At 48.5% G+C, this 16,725-nt stretch overlaps 1 protein-coding gene across 1 annotated transcript in view; it reads right to left on the minus strand.

The window, feature by feature from the left end:
• The window catches only part of FGF2 (fibroblast growth factor 2), a 36,203-nt gene extending 19,678 nt beyond the window's left edge, over window positions 1-16,525 (minus strand). The window contains exon 1 of the mRNA XM_079772884.1: window positions 16,024-16,525. Within this exon, the coding sequence (XP_079629010.1) occupies window positions 16,024-16,201 (178 nt within the window). The 5' untranslated portion in view covers window positions 16,202-16,525. The remainder of the gene's footprint in view (window positions 1-16,023) is intronic.
• Between the last annotated feature and the right edge of the window lie 200 nt (window positions 16,526-16,725).

Here is a 16,725-nt window from a genome sequence, read left to right on the forward strand (position 1 = left end):
TGCTTCGACATTGGAGCTTGTACCTCTGCTCCTGAGATCCAGCCATTATGTAAAGAGGCCCAAGCTAGTTTCATGGGGAGACCACAGGGAGAAAGAGAGTCTCAGGCACCCAGGATGGCAGATAAGCCCAAGGCGCCATTTTGAGAATATCTGTTCAATGCATTTCGGTTAAGGAATCAATCGTAGGCCCTGTTTGGAAAGCCAGTTCCTCACCTCAGACACCAGCGGTGTCTCCCAGAGCCATGCTCGGAGTCCCCTCTGGCACAGGGAGTCTGGCCTCCTGTGTCTACCACTCTAGGGTCACTCCAGCCATCTGTGGGGCGAGGCCCGGCATAAAGTGCCCTCTTTTCTGGGTTACATACTCTTTTCCCAGGGCCATGTCTACTTCTGATGACATTTTCAGCCATTCCCCAAAACTCATTCTTTGACCCTCCAGCAGAATTTGATTCAGGATTAGAGTTTAGCTCTTAGAAACCATCTAGTGCAGACTTTTCAGTTAAAGGCAGGGAAGCAGAGCCCATGGTCAACTCGGGACCTGGGCTCACAGGTCAGCAGGCCTCATCCTCCTCTCTGCTGAACCTCACAGAAGCCTGTGAAGCGTGTCACACTGTCATTTCCTCATTCGCCCTTCTCCAAGGACCAGCTGGTTGAACTGATGCTAAAATTGTGCCTTGTTCTAAGCCAGTGATGGCGAACCTCTGACACGCGTGTCAGTGCCATTTCTGATGACACGCGGCCGCTGAGGCGGCCGCATGCCGAGGATGAAACATTTATGTTATTTAAACTATAAATATCGCGAAATAATGTTTTTTCCTCAAAGGGACACACTACCCGAGTTATGCTCAGTTTTTTGGCGATGTTTGAAACACCGAGCTCAAAAGGTTGCCCATCACTGTTCTAAGCAATGAGTTGTGTGAGGATGGAGGGGGTGGGGGACAGCAGGGAATAATTAATACCAACAGGTAAGAAGTCTTATCTTCCCCCAAAATATCGGCTCATACTATGTCTTCTTCTTCCTTCTAATAAAAGGACAAAGAGTTCATTGCTATAATTTATGAAGGTAAAGAAATGTCCCAAGAGTGCGCAAGTAGTAAAGCAAATAGCTTCTGGCTCTAGTATTCACGCTTCCCTCCCAGAAAAGGAGCCTAAAATCACAATGACTGAATGTCTTTCCTTCCCCAGGGCCAGGAAAGCACGTCACTGTGTTTTCTTTTGCTCCTTTCGAACCTTGTCAGACTTGGAAGCGCTCCCCGCAGACAGCGCCAAGCGCCCCACGCAACTAGTTGAAATATGAAAGTCTGTTTCAGCCGAAATCTTCCCTGCGTGTCCTCGAGTGGGTGTTTGGTTGTTTCTCTCTCTTCCTTTTTCTCTTCTACTCCCTGCCTCCCTTACCCTGTCTGCTCCCCTGGCTCCATTCATTCTTTCTGCTTCCTCCAGAAGCTGTGCGAGGCTGTCTATGTGAGAGAAGCCGGGCATCTAGGAAGGCATCCACCAGTGATTCTCTTGGAGAGGCTCTGAACTGAAATCTCTTCCCTCAGGAAGGGAGTCTGGGCCTCCCGAGTAAAGCGTTCTAAGACCAGAAACACAAAACATGGCTCATTCTGCTCAACTCACAGCTTTTTACTGTAACGACGTATTTTCCCCAAGCATTTCTAAAGCATTCGACTGTCTATCTCTCAGGGAATGGCGGTGGTCTGGGCCTAGTCTTCCATCTGGGCAATATAAGAGATTAACTCCTGCTTTGCCTTTTGTTCAGATTCATGGAAAGAACTGTTAAGCAAGGAGGATGCTTTATAGATCACGTGTTCCAACACTGATGTTCTTAAACATAAAAAACAGACTCCCTACCAAAAGATGTTTTCCCCTCGCAACACTCAAACGCTAAGGGCTGCTGGTCACCACAGGCCATCGCACCCACACTGGGGTCCAGCCAACTCTTCTGAACAACCATTTCAACTGGGGTCGGGCCTCTCCCCACTGGGTGCGTGAAGTCTTTTCCTGGCTTCCTTAACGGCATCTACAACGATTACTTTCCCGCTCCCAGACCAAAGTCTTTCCTCCTTCAAGGTTCATCCCCTCTCCTCCTCCACTGATGGGTCACTGTCACTCACTGAAAACTTTGGGATCTGGCACCTGACATCTCGTCATCATCTTGAAAGATTTCACATTTACGTACAAGATCCACCAACAGCCTGGCCTCAGATTCTCAGTTTATCCAATCCAGCGATCTGCACTGCCCACTCTCATGGCCGTGTCATTATCCAGAGATGTTCATTCCCCTTAAGCTCCAATGCAACACACCCTCTTGACTGTCCATTGGCTCGTTAGCCTATGACTCCACGGATGCTGACCCAGCGTTTACCCACCAATCCGGAGCCTCTGAGGCTTCACTTCCTGATCAGCCAAAGCTCAGAGGCATCATTCAAGTCTCCTGCTTTTTCATCCCAGCACTTCTAAAGCCCAGCCCAACAGAGCCAGCCTGCTTCTCTGCTCCCGCACTTACAGTTGAACAGACACAGTGGAATGCACCTGGGAATGACACAGTCATCCTGACAGGTGTGATTAGGAATGTGGGGTCCCCACCCTCTGGTGAGCCCTCAGAAAGTGCTCAGCAACCGTGGGCACTTTCCAGGTCTCCTTCCTCTCCCATTCTCCAGAGCAGCCACAGAAACGGGCCCCATGCTCTACAGGCTGCCCAACCCACAGCCACACCTCTCCCCCTCCTACTTCAAAGAAAACATTGATCACACAGATGTCAAGTCCCTCAGTGTTCCCAAACCTGAAAATGTACCCACTCATACTGTGCCAGCCACGCTAAGCTCACCACATTTGTCCCTTTGTTTGTTTGTTACAGCAACTAAGTCACCAGATAGTTTGTCATTTGGTGGTGCCATTTCTGCTCTAAATTGGCACCCTGAAATCTGTGTACTGGGTAGTATTCTGGCATGGCCTTTAGCTTCCCAGTGGGGAGGCACCTTGCCCCTAAGGACATAGAGGTCAAAAACAAGACCCAGTCAGGGGACCCAAGTGTCCAGGGAGCAGGTCCAGGACATTTGTGGTGCAGGGAAGGACCCCACTCATGGCCCCCCCAACCCCATACCCTCACATCCCAGGTAACTCTCAGCAGTGCCCACGTGGATTCAGGAAGGCAGACTGGCATCTGCTGGCCACCTTCCCTTCCTTCTGGCCCCCAGGACCTGGCAGGGGGTTCGGACAGCCCCCCCACTGAAGTGCCCCTGGTTCTGCTCATGTGCTGCTGATGATCACTGACATTTTCCTCCACAAGGAAAGAGGATGAGCAACAGACATTTCCAACCACAGACCAGAATAGGACTCAACAAAACTAGCCTGTCCTACATGATCAGACTGCAGCCTCCACGCCCCTCCATGGCCGGGCCTCAGCATCAGGCTCCGGGGCCAGGTCAGCTGTGATGGGAACTGGAGGCCTGTGGAGCAGATGGCAGCTGGCAGAGACCAGGGACAGCGGTGACCCTTTCCGGGACCACAGGCACCCGCAGCTGCCACCTCTCCACGTGTGAGCAGCACTGTGATCTGGGTGGGAGTCGATTTTGTTTGTTTGTTTGATGACGTCCTTTCTTCTGGAATAGGACCATTATCCTTGCTTTCAGAAATCCTCATGAAGCAAAACTAACCTGCACATGCATGTCAGGGGAAGGAAAAGAACCAGAAGAAAGAAGCTAATGAAAAGCAGTGTGGAGGAGTTTCCTCAGAAACCTAAAAATAAAACCGCCATACAATCCAGCAATTCCGCTTCTGGGTATTTAGCCAAAGGGAACAAAAATTACTATCTCAAAAAACATCTGCCCCTGCATGCTCATTGCAGCATTACTCACAACAGCCACAACATGGAAACAACCTAAGTGGCCATCAGTGAATAAACGTATGAAGAAGATGCGGTATCTGCATACAAGGGAATATTATTCAGCCATAAAAAGAAGGAAATCCTGCCATTGGAGGCGACATGAACGACTTGAAGGAATTATGCTAAGTGACAAAGACATATACGTACCTGTGGGGTCTATTTAAAAAACAAACCCAGGCCTAGGTGATTAAGTTAAAACGGGGCTGTTAGGATGGGTCCTAACCCAGTCTGACTGGTGTCCTTACAAGAATAGGAACTTCGTGTGTGTACACAGAGGGATGGCTATCTGCAAGTCAAGGACAGAAGAAACCTAACCTGCGGACACTGTAATCTTGGACTCCAAGCCTCCAGAACTCTGAGAAAACACATTTCTGTTGGAATCCTCGGTCTGTGGGATTTTGCTATGGCAGCTGCAGCTAATACAGAAGGTAGCTGCAACAGTCAGGACAGAACCAGAGCAGCTGTGGCAAGAATGCTGAGCCCGCACACGTGTGAACGTCACCAGAACTGATATGCACGGGGCTGAAGGGAGGACGAGGGAAATGAAGACTAGAAATGTATTCCATGATGGAGCTGCTGGCAAGGAAGACAGAGATACCACTTACAAATATAGGAAGCCAAAAGGGGGCACATGATTTCAAGGAAAGAGTTTATTCTAGATGCGTTTCTGGGTGTGTCTAAATGGTCTCTTGACATCTCTTTGTCTATCTTGATCTTTATTTCCTCACATAGTAGAAACTCAAACATTATTGGTTGACTGACGATCTCACTTGGTGAAGAAGATTAAAATAAAATAGGTTTAAGTTTTTAATCTTACACCACATGCCCTTAAACAGTGAACCTATCTTGAAGTTCCTGGAAAGGGCTTAACTATATACTATAGATATAATTTTAATTGAATTTATTGGGGTGACATTAGTTAATAAAACTATATATGTTTCACCCTAACCGGTTTGGCTCAGTGGATGGAGCGTCAGCCTGCGGACTCAAGGGTCCCAGGTTCGATTCCCGTCAAGGGCATGTACCTTGGTTGCGGGCACATACCCAGTGGGGAGTGTGCAGGAGGCAGCTGATCGATGTTTCTCTCTCATCGATGTTTCTAACTCTCTATCCCTCTCCCTCTCTGTGAAAGGTCAATGGAATATATATTTTAAAAAAGCTATGTATGTTTCAGGTGTGCAATTCTAGAATACATCATCTGTATATTGTATTGTATGTTCACCATCCCAAGTCAAGTCTCCTTCCATCACCATTTATCCTGCCTATATAATCTCCTTCCTCTCCCACCCTCTTCCCCTCTGTAATCACCATGCTGTTGCCAGTGTCTTTGAGCTCCCAGACGGGAAGGGGGTTGCAGGGCTGAGCAAAAAAAGTGAGGGATTAAGCAAAAAACAACCACCACACGCCTTTCTTACAAAACCTTTCAGGTATTCTCTGTGCATTTCTGCATGCCCTAGCTCCTTCTGCATTTTAATCTTCCAGACCCATCTTCAAGGTTCATTCCATTCTTATATAGTTTTTATCCTCAACTACATCCTACTTTTTTCTATTTTTGTATGTGCCATTTAAAAATCTTTGAGTTCTTCAGAAAACAACCCCTACATATTAAAGAATTGTTTTATTCTAAATCATGACATCTTTTTTCCTAAGTAATAAAATAATGTAATAAAGGGGTGGGAGAAAAGGTGGCAAAGCCTCTGAAGAGAGCTTAAATTATTTGTTAAAATCACTATTTCTGTTCAAATTTCTGCTACACTGTCCTTCTGGAATCCTGGCCATGAACCTGTATTCTAAACACTGAGAAGTGTGCAACGCACAATTCATTATGTGCTGTTGTCACAGACAGAGATCATGTTTTGAAAGTCAAGAGCAAAAACTGTTCTTATCAGTACGATGAGGGCAATGATACTTGCTTCATAAGTTTGTAATCGAGATTAAACATCCTACCTAATAATCCTACCTAATAATAGAGTAATATGCAAATTGACCGTACCTTCGCTACACCCACCAGCCACGCCCCAGCCACGCCCACCAGGAAACCGTCGCAGGGACGCTGAGGTGCGGCCGAGCCCAAGGCCCGAGGCTTTCCCGGCCTTGGGCACCAGCGGGGAGCCTGCACGGATCGCAGGCAACCACCGGGGGTCGGCTCCTGCGATCCTTAGCAGGGAGGCTGGGGTGCAGCCGAGCCCAAGGCCGCCACCCGGGGCCAAGCCCCGACCCTGTAAGAAGGCAGAAGGTGGTGGCCACAGCCAAGGCCTGGGTCCCTGGTGCCGGCAGAAAACTGGTGCAGGCAGCCAGGTGAATGAAAGTCTATTGCACGAATCTTCGTGCAAACGGGCTACTAGTATTATTTATAAAGCTGACATACATCATGTTTTCAAAATTTTCATTCATTCATTCATTCAATAACTAGTCAATAAATACTGAAGTCCTAGGAATACAGTGGTGAAGGCCAAACAACTGGCTCTTTCCCTACTGCAAGGGACAGGGACTTTGCTGGTCACTAGGGCAAACTCCCTAGGTGTCCAGGCAAGACTGGACAAAACGAATGATGACTTCACAGTCTTAATACCCCCTTCCAAAATGATCTACGCCCCATCCTGTAACAGCTGAAGGTGTTCCAGTCATTCATTATTTCTTAAACCAACACTGCTGTGTATGTCGTCTGAACAGATTAGCATTCTCTATGAAACCAGTTAGCAAGATTGTCTTCCCAATTTCATTTGCATTGCATTCCCATTATAAAATTATTGAGTTTAGAGTAATGAATGTAAGAACTTCTAAACTTAGAAACACACTCAAAATAAAATATTTCTCTTTTCACATAATTTTTTGACAAATGTCTTATTCCAAAAAAGATAAGAAAATAAAACCAACCTTATATTTAAAATTAAGTCTGACTCAGAGAAAGGCTCTCCAAACTTTTGTTTTTAATAAGATGAAAAGTAACAAAGGAGCACTAAACATGCACAATGCAAGAGTATACCATTCCAGAACTAGAATTTCTAGGTCCAAAGGGACCTTCTTCTCTTGTGTCCCCATCAAACTTAAGTAGCCATTGAGCCAGTGAGTAAATGACACTCCCCACAATGCGCACACACACACACACACACACACACACACACACACCACCTTCAAATGAGCCAAGACTAGAAATAGCTATGAGGAAAAAGGTCAAATGACATAGGAGAATTTTAAAAATCCAGGAAAGAAAGAAACAAAATTAATTTAAATACACATATAAAGATATAAAGAAGATGTATAGCAGGTGTTAGAGTAAAAGATATATACTACTAGGCAATAGAGAGGTTAATTTCATTTCCAATTCAAAACATAGACTGTTTTGCAAGTGATAACATTTCAAAAATGTTTTAAATAAAGGTGTTATTTGGCTCTGTTCCTCTCTTCCTTTCCTATTTATGTAATATCCACCTAAAAACCTACGAATTGTTTTCTATTTGCAAAATGATTCAGTTTAGAGGGGAGTCACTGGGCGATTTCTCCCACCCATCTTTGCAGACATCACATCACAAAGACTGTGACTCACTTTGTCACACAATTTCTGTCCTTTTAAGAGTTTTCAGATTGTTGTGATGAATACTGGCTGGCTCATAAATCTGAATGAATTGTAGGCTGAAACTATTTGTGTCATTTCCTCACAGCCAAAAAGGATACTAACAATGGTCCCAGACAGCTCTTAATCCCAATTTGTCAAATGATTCAACATTTGGTTTGAGACTTGAGAGAGAGAGAGATTTACAGATTAAAGTGTTTGATTCAAGTATGAATTCTTAGACCTTCATTCCCGAATGAGAGGATTATTACTAGTTCTGGCATTGGCTAGAAATACCGATGTTATTCAATAGCTGAAAAGAAAACCTTCCACAATAAAAAGTAATCCTAACAAATGATTGTGTTTTACCGTTATTGCATCAAGGGATCTGCAGAGAGAACTACAGGGATGCCACATTCAATGTATTCATTCTTCATGCCCTATACTGAAGTACTTATGCTTATTATTTACAGTTCTAGCTCATGCGACAAACAAATCGAACCTCCTCGTGGGTCTCCACCTGGTCTTTCATTCAGCAATGAGCCAAGGACTCCTGGGGTGAGTAGTTTCGTCTCAGGCCCTCAGAGGAGAAGAGTAAAGGACTGCTAGGTAATGCTGTTTGAATTTCTTTATAAAAAATCCTTACTAACTAGGAATTTTCAATTAAATACGGGGGCATGAAATTAAAACACATCAAGCTCTTTGAATTTTTAGATAGCACGCTTGGAAGGAAGGACAGCCACGGGATGGTGGGAAAGAATGGGGCCCAAGGCACAGTTCGGGCTGTCAGGAGAGAAAAGTATTGAGAGGACTTTCAAGTTCAAGGAAACAGCCCGATTAAAGGCTCAGAGGGGAAGGAGAATGTGAGAAGGTCAGAAAGGAAGTTCAAACCTAGCCAGTTTGGCTCAGTGGAGAGCATCGGCCCTCGGACTGAAGGGTCTCAGGTTTGATTCCGGTCAAGGGCATGTACCTCAGTTGGCGGCTTGATCTCTGGCCCTGGTCTGGGCACATGTGGGAGGGAGCCAGTCAATGTGTCTCTCTCACATCAATGTTTCTTTCTCTCCCCCCGCCCCCCTCTCTTTCACTCTCTCTAAAAAATCAATGGAAGAATATCCTCGTGTGACGATTAACAAAAAAAAAAAAAAAGGAAGTTCAAATACTTGGCTCATTTATTGGGCACATGTTGAACTTAAACATTCTGAATGAATTGGCTACACTGCAAGCATGTCAAACTCGTGGCCTTCGGGCCGCATGCCTTGTTTAAATAACGAGTTTGACATGCTTGGGCTACAGGAAAGCCAAAGCCCAAAAGGAGAGCCCAGAAAACAGCTGGGTGGGAGAGAAGAAACCAGGCTGATGTGGTGTAACAGAGCCAAGGAATTCCCAAGACGGGGTCAACAATATAGTGCCAAATGTCAGAACGAAGGTGACAAACTGGATACAGTCATGTAATGGAACTGGAACACGCTGGCGCCCAGAATGACTTAAGTAGAGTCTAGTGTTAAAAAGAGAAAAGCTGATGAATTTGAGGAGGAGAGTACAGGATTCCAGGACAATGGCCACAAAGAAAGAATGAATGAGCAATGCACGCATACCTGAGGAACTGGACATCACACAGGATGTCATAAAACCCCGCAACGCTTTTTAAAGAAAACAGAATTCCTCATGAGAGTTTTCCACTATCCTGAAAAATGATTCATCTCTCTATAAATTACCCTAAGAAATGCTAACAGCCAGTCTCTGAGATTCCCAAATATTTCGCAAATATAACCTTATTATGTATGATCATCTTCATTAAGACTGACCAGGTGTCTCAATGTACTTGTTACTACACCAAGAGAATGATAAGCCTCCACGAAGCTGTACACAGCATGGCCCATGAGTAGTTATTCCACAGGAAGGTCCACACAGAGTGTTTTCATCACCCGCTGACATTTAGTGACACTCCCTGAGTAAAAGGCACAAGCCTTTTATGACAATATTTATATGGAGAAGTCAGGGCTCTCACCCGAAGGTGCCAGCATCTTCTCCTGGTGCCCACATTATAAACAGAGAATATCCCACTCACAGAATGTAGCCAGATCATGACTACTCTATACGAAGTCCCTTGAAAAAAACACACCTCTTTCTTGGCTAATTTGAGTTATTGTTTAATTATAAATTTTAAATTAATGTATATCTTAATTATAAGTTAAACCAGGAAAATTCCTGTCAACAATTCAATTATACTGGGAATATAACACTTAATATTCACATGCCTCCTCTTCACTTTTGATCTCCAGATTATCTTGAAAATCTGTGAACCTTTCATTCTGGAATTCTATGGGATAATTCAATGTAGAAGGTAGGTCAATGTGGAGAAATAAGTAGCCCTTTGAAAATACAAATACACACACACTGGATCTCCGTAAATGAATGAGTAAGCTTTAAGAACACACTGATCAACTCAAGAGCCCCCCTGTGCAGGAAGAGTGACTGATGGGATGAGACATAAATTAAACACTGAATATTGGCTGTCTGTTGCCTCCAGGCCAAATTTCCTCAAACTAAAAATATCCCTTAGGCCTTCAGAAGGGATTCGTCTGGCTTCTAAGAACCCTAGTCCATGGCTCAGTGGGTGAGGTTCCCTGGGAGTCACCACTTTGTAGTCCCCTTCCACGGTCTGTGGCTGTCAATCACCTGGCTTAGAGGGAGAGTTTGAGAGCAAAAGAGAATGCAGGAGCCGACCTAACAACAGATACAACAAGGGACGCTGCATTTCCTACCGATACAATGAAAATTCGACACTGATAACTGTTGTTCTGCATTTATCTTCTAAACTACCAAGCATTAACTATTAGGAGCACTGATGACATATAAGTCAAGTGCAAGGCCAGTTCCCAGAGTGCAGAAAATGACAAGCTCAACAACAAAACGGAACCAAGTATAGTTGTTTGGATAGAACATGATAATGAGCTTTAGGTTTGGGCCTCAATGCGCTGATCTGCTTGCTCTCGCCTCTTCCCAGGCCAGCTTCTCACAGACGCCTGTGTGCTTCAGGACGAGGGGGCCCAAGCAGGGCGTGTGGGAAAGCAGCAAACACTGGAACTGGAGAAGCACGCAGAGGTCATGGCACATGTTGTAGTCACTGTCCTGTTGTACAGGCATCTTGTCGGTAACGATTCTAATCATGTGAGGCCTTACATCGCCATTTCTAATGTCACTGGCGGGGATTTCTGAGAATCTCCGTGGAGAGGAATAGGTCAATTTTACAATGATTATGCACAAAGGATGGTTCTTGTTTTGATTTTTACATCTGTAACATTTTGTTTTTAAATTGAACTCACAAATCATGGCCATCCATTTAAAGTGGCATCATAAATCAAAAGGAGACTACTTAGAAGCCTGTTGTGACACCACCATCAAAGTCTAATTACATAATGGCCACTTTATAAACACAGCGACAGCCCGCAGGCATGTCACGAGGGGATGCTGCTTCCTCTGGGCTGAAGTCACTTGGCACCCACTCATCTTTCAAGGCTCCTAAGGTGTGGTAATATCTATGACTCATGAATTGTCCTTTTATTGCTGCACCGATTACATGATTTCCACCATCAGATGAGCTATTAGATTCTTACTTCATTTGTTTACTGCACGCAAAGAGCATCACAGTAAATGCCACGTTTACTAAGGCAAATCAGCGGGATCCACTTGCCAGATAAGACCTATCAGGAAAAAGGTGGGGGGCGAGAATCTGGTGTCATGATCTCAATGGTTCCATTTACATAAAGGAAGAGAAATAAAGATGGGTTTATCTACTACCCCAGGAATCCAACCAGAGGCAACCTGGGGACTAGGAAGAGGGGCTTGCTATGTTAGTACCCTGAAGCAGATGACCTACAAAGGGGGATCCCAGAGGGTGCTCACTCTGACTGAATGGAAGAGAGCAATGAGGCAAGGGGCTAGGTAGGCAAGAAGCTCGTTTAGAGGACCAAAGAGAAAATCGGCAGGTGAACCCGGATAGCCTCTTCTACAAAATGAGATCGGTGAACCAGAAGGTCTGAAGCCTCCCTCTGAATGTCCCAAGTGCATGTTTTGATAGTCGGGGCTGCACGGAGACTGTACCATGGCAGAGGGCAAGCAGGGTGGTCAGGCCCACCAGGATCCATCCTGGTCCATAGGAGTGGGGTGTGGGCGGGGCCTCAGCCTCCCCTAGTCTCAGTGTCCTCTTGGGCCTGGAGGCAGAGGAGTGTGGCTACAGGCAGTCACCTCCTGGGAGGAGCCCAAGGGTCGATGTAGCACTTCCAACTACCTTCCCGTTTCCCTCAAGAAGAGCATCTGGAACACATTTAATGCTACACAAGCAGCATACATCTCACTTCTCCAGCACATGTGGTACGTGCTACTTGGGATAAAATGTTCTCTCTTCTGAATGTCTTCACAGGGTTCGCTGCTGTAGAGAATACACTGCACCTTACACATCCCCATGGATGTTTGGCAGAGGCCTACCAAAATACCCGGAACGCCCAGGGGAAGGCGGCCTGCGGCCCGCGCTGGGGAAGCTGACTGTCACCAGAGCTTGCTTTCACCAAGACCCTCACGTCAAAGCAGGTTCTCCGGGACCGGGAGCAAGGGCAGGAAAACGGGACCTTTTGAGTGAAATAATGCAAGTGAGCACCGGGGTGTGAAGCAAAGATGAGCTGCAGCTACACCGAGAAGTTAGAAACACTGGGTTCAGTCATCTACCCCCCCCCCCTTTCATGTCTGCCTCTGTCCCCCGGTCCTGTCTCCTCTTCAGTACCTGAGCCACAGCCCCCACACCTCCCCAGCACCCCACATGTATGCCAGTCAGTCTTCAAAGCATCCCTCCAAAATTCCGGTCCTTCTGGGGAAGCTTTTGGGGAAGAAATTACATCACAATATAAGTCACACTAAAAATTAAAATCTGAGAACAGCCAAATTCTTCCTTTCAGTGGTGTTTGCATTTTAGGAGACAGCAGGACAGAAAGCTTTAATCCCAAAGGAATCGATCCTCAGTGATGGGTTTACAGGTCAACTGGATAACGCAGAAATGGGGCCATCCGTGGGCTTTTCAGGCCTAAACATCTGAGCCATAATCCATGGGAAACTGTGGCAACCACTAACATTTGTCCATGTATGTTGGTCAGCTGTGTTTGCTCTGGGGACTGGAGATGTGCTTGAGAGCATATTATAGCATATCTACACACATTTTTTCTTAAGTCCTCTGGCTTTGGTCAACTACTGACATGCCAGCAAAATATGCTGAACTTAAACTTATGTCCATGTTGAGCTACACAGAAGTGGCCTAAATTCATCATTTTCAGGTTTGTATTCTAGTCAGTCTATTGCCTGATAAAAGGTGGTCTTAAAAAAATCAGTACTCACCACATACCCAGATGAGTACTCCACTCTTTTACCATCTGTCCCTAGCTAGTTATCAAGTTGGCAGGGTTTCTCAGCCTTAGCACTGTTAACATTTGGGTCAGAAAATGTTTTGCTGAGGGATAGGGAGGTACCCGTGCACTGTCGGATGTTCAACAGTGTCCCTGGCCTCACCTGTGAAATGTCAGTGGCACCTTTTGGTGTATGACAACCCAAAATGTCTCCAGGCCTTGCCAAATGTTCCCTAAGGGCAAAATCACCCCCATTTGAGAACCACTGAGGTAAAATAGATTATAAAAATGACAGCCCAATCCACCGCTGGGAAGAAAACAGTAGTTTTTACAGGGGTGGTGAAGTAGTATGCAATTCAGAATTATCCTAACTCATGAGTCCCTAAGTGTTATTCTAATGGAAAGAGGGCACCCGAGGCTTCAAAGGAAAAAACTGATTCAGCAACTAAGACAGTATCTGAGGGGGAAAAGAGGTTAAGGGAAGGCCCAATAGAACCTAATCTGGAGGAGAGTTTTTCTGTCTTCTAGTCATACAACAGGCTCTCTATTATTATTATTATTATTACTATTACTAGAGGCCCGGTGCATGAAAATTTATGCATTGGGGGGAGGAGGTCCCTCAGCCCGGCCTGGCCCCTCTCACAGTCCGGGAGCCCTCAGGGCAGGAGGTGACCCGGCCATCAGGGGAAGGCGACGCCCCATCACACCTCTGCTGCTGCCACTGCCGGCAGCGCAAGCCTCGGCCGGCCCTGGTTACCTGAGCCTCGGGTGGCCCTGGGCAGCTGGGCAGCCGCTATCCGAGGCTTGCCTGCACCTTGGGCCGGCCCTGGGAGGCTGGGGGGCTGAGGGGACTGGGGGATTCCGGAGGCAGGCACACGGAGCAGCCTGGCCCAGGTGGGCCTGACCATGCCGCATGCCTGACACTCCAGCGGGGCTGAGGGGACTGGGCACCACCATCTTGTGACTGTGGGCGCTGCCATCTTTGAGGGCAGGGCAGTCAATTAGCATATTCCCTCCTTATTGGCTGTGGGCACTGCCATCTTTGCAAAGGCGTGAGGGTCAATTAGCATATTCTCTCTTTATTAGATAGGATTATTATTATTATTATTTTTACTATGAACAGTTTGTGTTACTGGAAAATGGCAACACTGATTGGGACTTATATGCAGCTTATCCTCATCGGCTGAATCAGCCCAGCAGACAACTGTGGAACAGGCTTCAAACATGCAAGTGACCAAGATAGAGAAACAGCACTAACCCATATATTGGCCTACAAACACCTTTCAGTTTGTCCTGATAATGTAAGTGACTGATAAAATTTTTAAATTATGGCAGGCCTGAAAAAAAAAAAAAAATAAAGACCTGCATTTTTTGCTTATTACTACTTTGGAATTCATAAAGACCCAACTACTCTAAAAGGACATTTCCCGCCTGGCCAGAGTGGCCCAGTGGTTGAGCTTCAACCTATAAACCAGGAGGTCACGGTTGGATTCTGGGTCAGGGCACATCCCCAGTGGGGGGGGGGGGGGGGGGGTGAGGAGAGCATGCAGGAAGCAGCCAATCAATGATTCTCATCGTTGATGTTTCTATTTCTCGCTCCCTCTCCCTTCCTCTCTGAAATCAATAAATACAAATTTAAAAATAATAAAAATAAAAGCACATTTCCCTGTCCTTTGTAAACCCAGGTTTGCTTGCACAGCTTTCTCTGCTTGCCCCACCCCCACCCCCGTGGTCCACCCACCCTCATTCCTGAGTGACTGACATTCATTAGCTTCATAAAATAAAGACCTTAAACCGCTACAGAATGGAGCTCTAGGCTCCTGCTGGCCTTTTCTCAGGTAAACAGGGTATCAGATTCCACCTGAATCCCTGAGGGAAGGAAGCCAGCCGCCCAGCTTTTAACACAGGTGTTTTACCTACACCTACAGGATGACTGTTAACATCTTTCCGGACCCTATTTCTATCACATCAAATCCCAAGTGTTGCTAATCAGCCTATTTCATGCCCTTTTCTCCCTCTGCTCTAGACCAGGGCCATCAAAGTGCGTCCCAGGTCAGCACCCCCTGGGATCTCCTTAGAAAGGCAAACGATCAGGCTGGCGTCCAGACCTAAGGAGTCCGCAACTCGTTCAGCGATGTGTTGTGACAGCCCCTCCAGGTGGTCCCCGGAGGGAACCTAAAGTCTGACAACCAATGAGTTCCGTTATTTCTATAACCACGAACAGATTATCTTTACAGCGCACAAAAGCGTAGCCTGGCAAATGCACTTTCCCTAAGTTCTCACGGGCTCCTCCACCCTGATGCAAGCTACCTGTTATCCCTCTTCAGGGGCTGGCCACGGCTCAGGGTCCCGAAGCTAATCACTGCAGGTGGAAGGTGGAAGGTAGTTTTTCTCACCATTGGAACAAAGGTCCGTCTCATTTTATTAACCAAGCCTCTATATTTTGCTTTTTTAGCTTTTGGCAATTGGGGACGGGGGAGGGGGGGGGAGCAGGAGAGAAGAAATGGATGGGTGAGAGCTGCTTGCCAACTGCTTGGGATTTAAGGGCGCGATTCGGAAAGGTGTTCTTCCAGCAAAGGACGCTTAATTCGGCCGCGTCCCCTCGGTCTTTGCCGGCGGGACTGCGCGCGTGCGACAGAGAAGGAGTCGGGACTTGGGGGCGAGACACACCTCTCCTCGCCGCCGGCCTCCCCGACGCAACAAGCTGTCCGCGGGAAGGGAGCCGGCCGCGCGCCCTGCGGCTCCGCGCCCTGGGGACGGGTTTACGGAGAAATTGGCACCCCTAAAACCCGGGGCGCGTAACCCGACACCGCAGCCCGGGGAGACGGCGGCGGGCGGTGAACCTGAAACCGTCGAGGGCCGCGCGGAAAGAAACCGCAGTCCCACTGGGTCCGAGTGAAAAGAAGAGGCGCAGCGGCTAGAACGGAACGGAGGAGGGCACCCCAGGAGATGGAAGTGGAGGGCTGGAGTGGAGAGAAGGGGGCACCCCAGGAGATGGAAGTGGGGGGCTGGAGTGGAGAGAAGGGGGCACCCAGGAGATGGAAGTCGGGGGCTGGAGTGGAGAGAAGGGGGCACCCCAGGAGATGGAGGTGGGGGGGGGCTGGAGTGGAGAGAAGGGGGCACCCCAGGAGATGGAGGTGGGCTGGAGCACAGTGGGAGCCCCAGGAGATGGAGGTGGGCGGGCCAGTACTCACTGTGTGGGTCGCTCTTCTCCCGGACGCCGTCCACTCGGCCGTCGGGGTGGATGCGCAAGAAGAAGCCCCCGTTTTTACAGTAGAGCCGCTTGGGGTCCTTGAAGTGGCCAGGCGGGAAGGCGCCGCTGCCGCCGTCGTCCGGCAGGGCGGGCATCGTGGTGATGCTCCCGGCGGCCATGGCCCCGCCGGGGCTCTGCCGGGGTCCCCGAGCCCCTGGCGCCGCGCGGGGAGCCGCCGCCCCTCGGCCCCTGCCTCGGCCTCCGACCCGCTCCGAGGCGCGGCCCCGGCCCCGGCCCCCCAGCCTCCCGCCCGGCGGCCCGCGGCCACGGCCGCGGGCCCCCAGCCTCGTGCCACTCGGCCCTGCCCTCTCCGCCGGCCCCGGCGCGCGGGGAGCCGGGCGGCCCGGGAGCGGGGGTTTGGGGCTCCGAGTCTCCGCGGCCGCCACTCTCGGGAGGGCCGCTTCCCTACGCCGCAGCGCCCGGGATCCGGTTGCAGCCGCGGGCACGGCGTCCACCGTCTGGCACGGCCGGGCCGCGGCGTCACATCTTCTACATCCCCACCCCCGACACCCACCGCCCCCACGGGCCGCTCCCCGCCCTCCCGGCGCGCCGCCCCCTGCCCGCTCCGGGCTCGCTGGGCCGGGCGCTCGGGCCGCAGCACGCAAGCGCGCGAGGTGGGCCCCCGGGGGCCCGAGCGCCGTCC

Source organism: Cnephaeus nilssonii (assembly GCF_951640355.1).
Source record: "Cnephaeus nilssonii genome assembly, chromosome: 5".
Lineage (NCBI taxonomy): Eukaryota > Metazoa > Chordata > Mammalia > Chiroptera > Vespertilionidae > Cnephaeus > Cnephaeus nilssonii.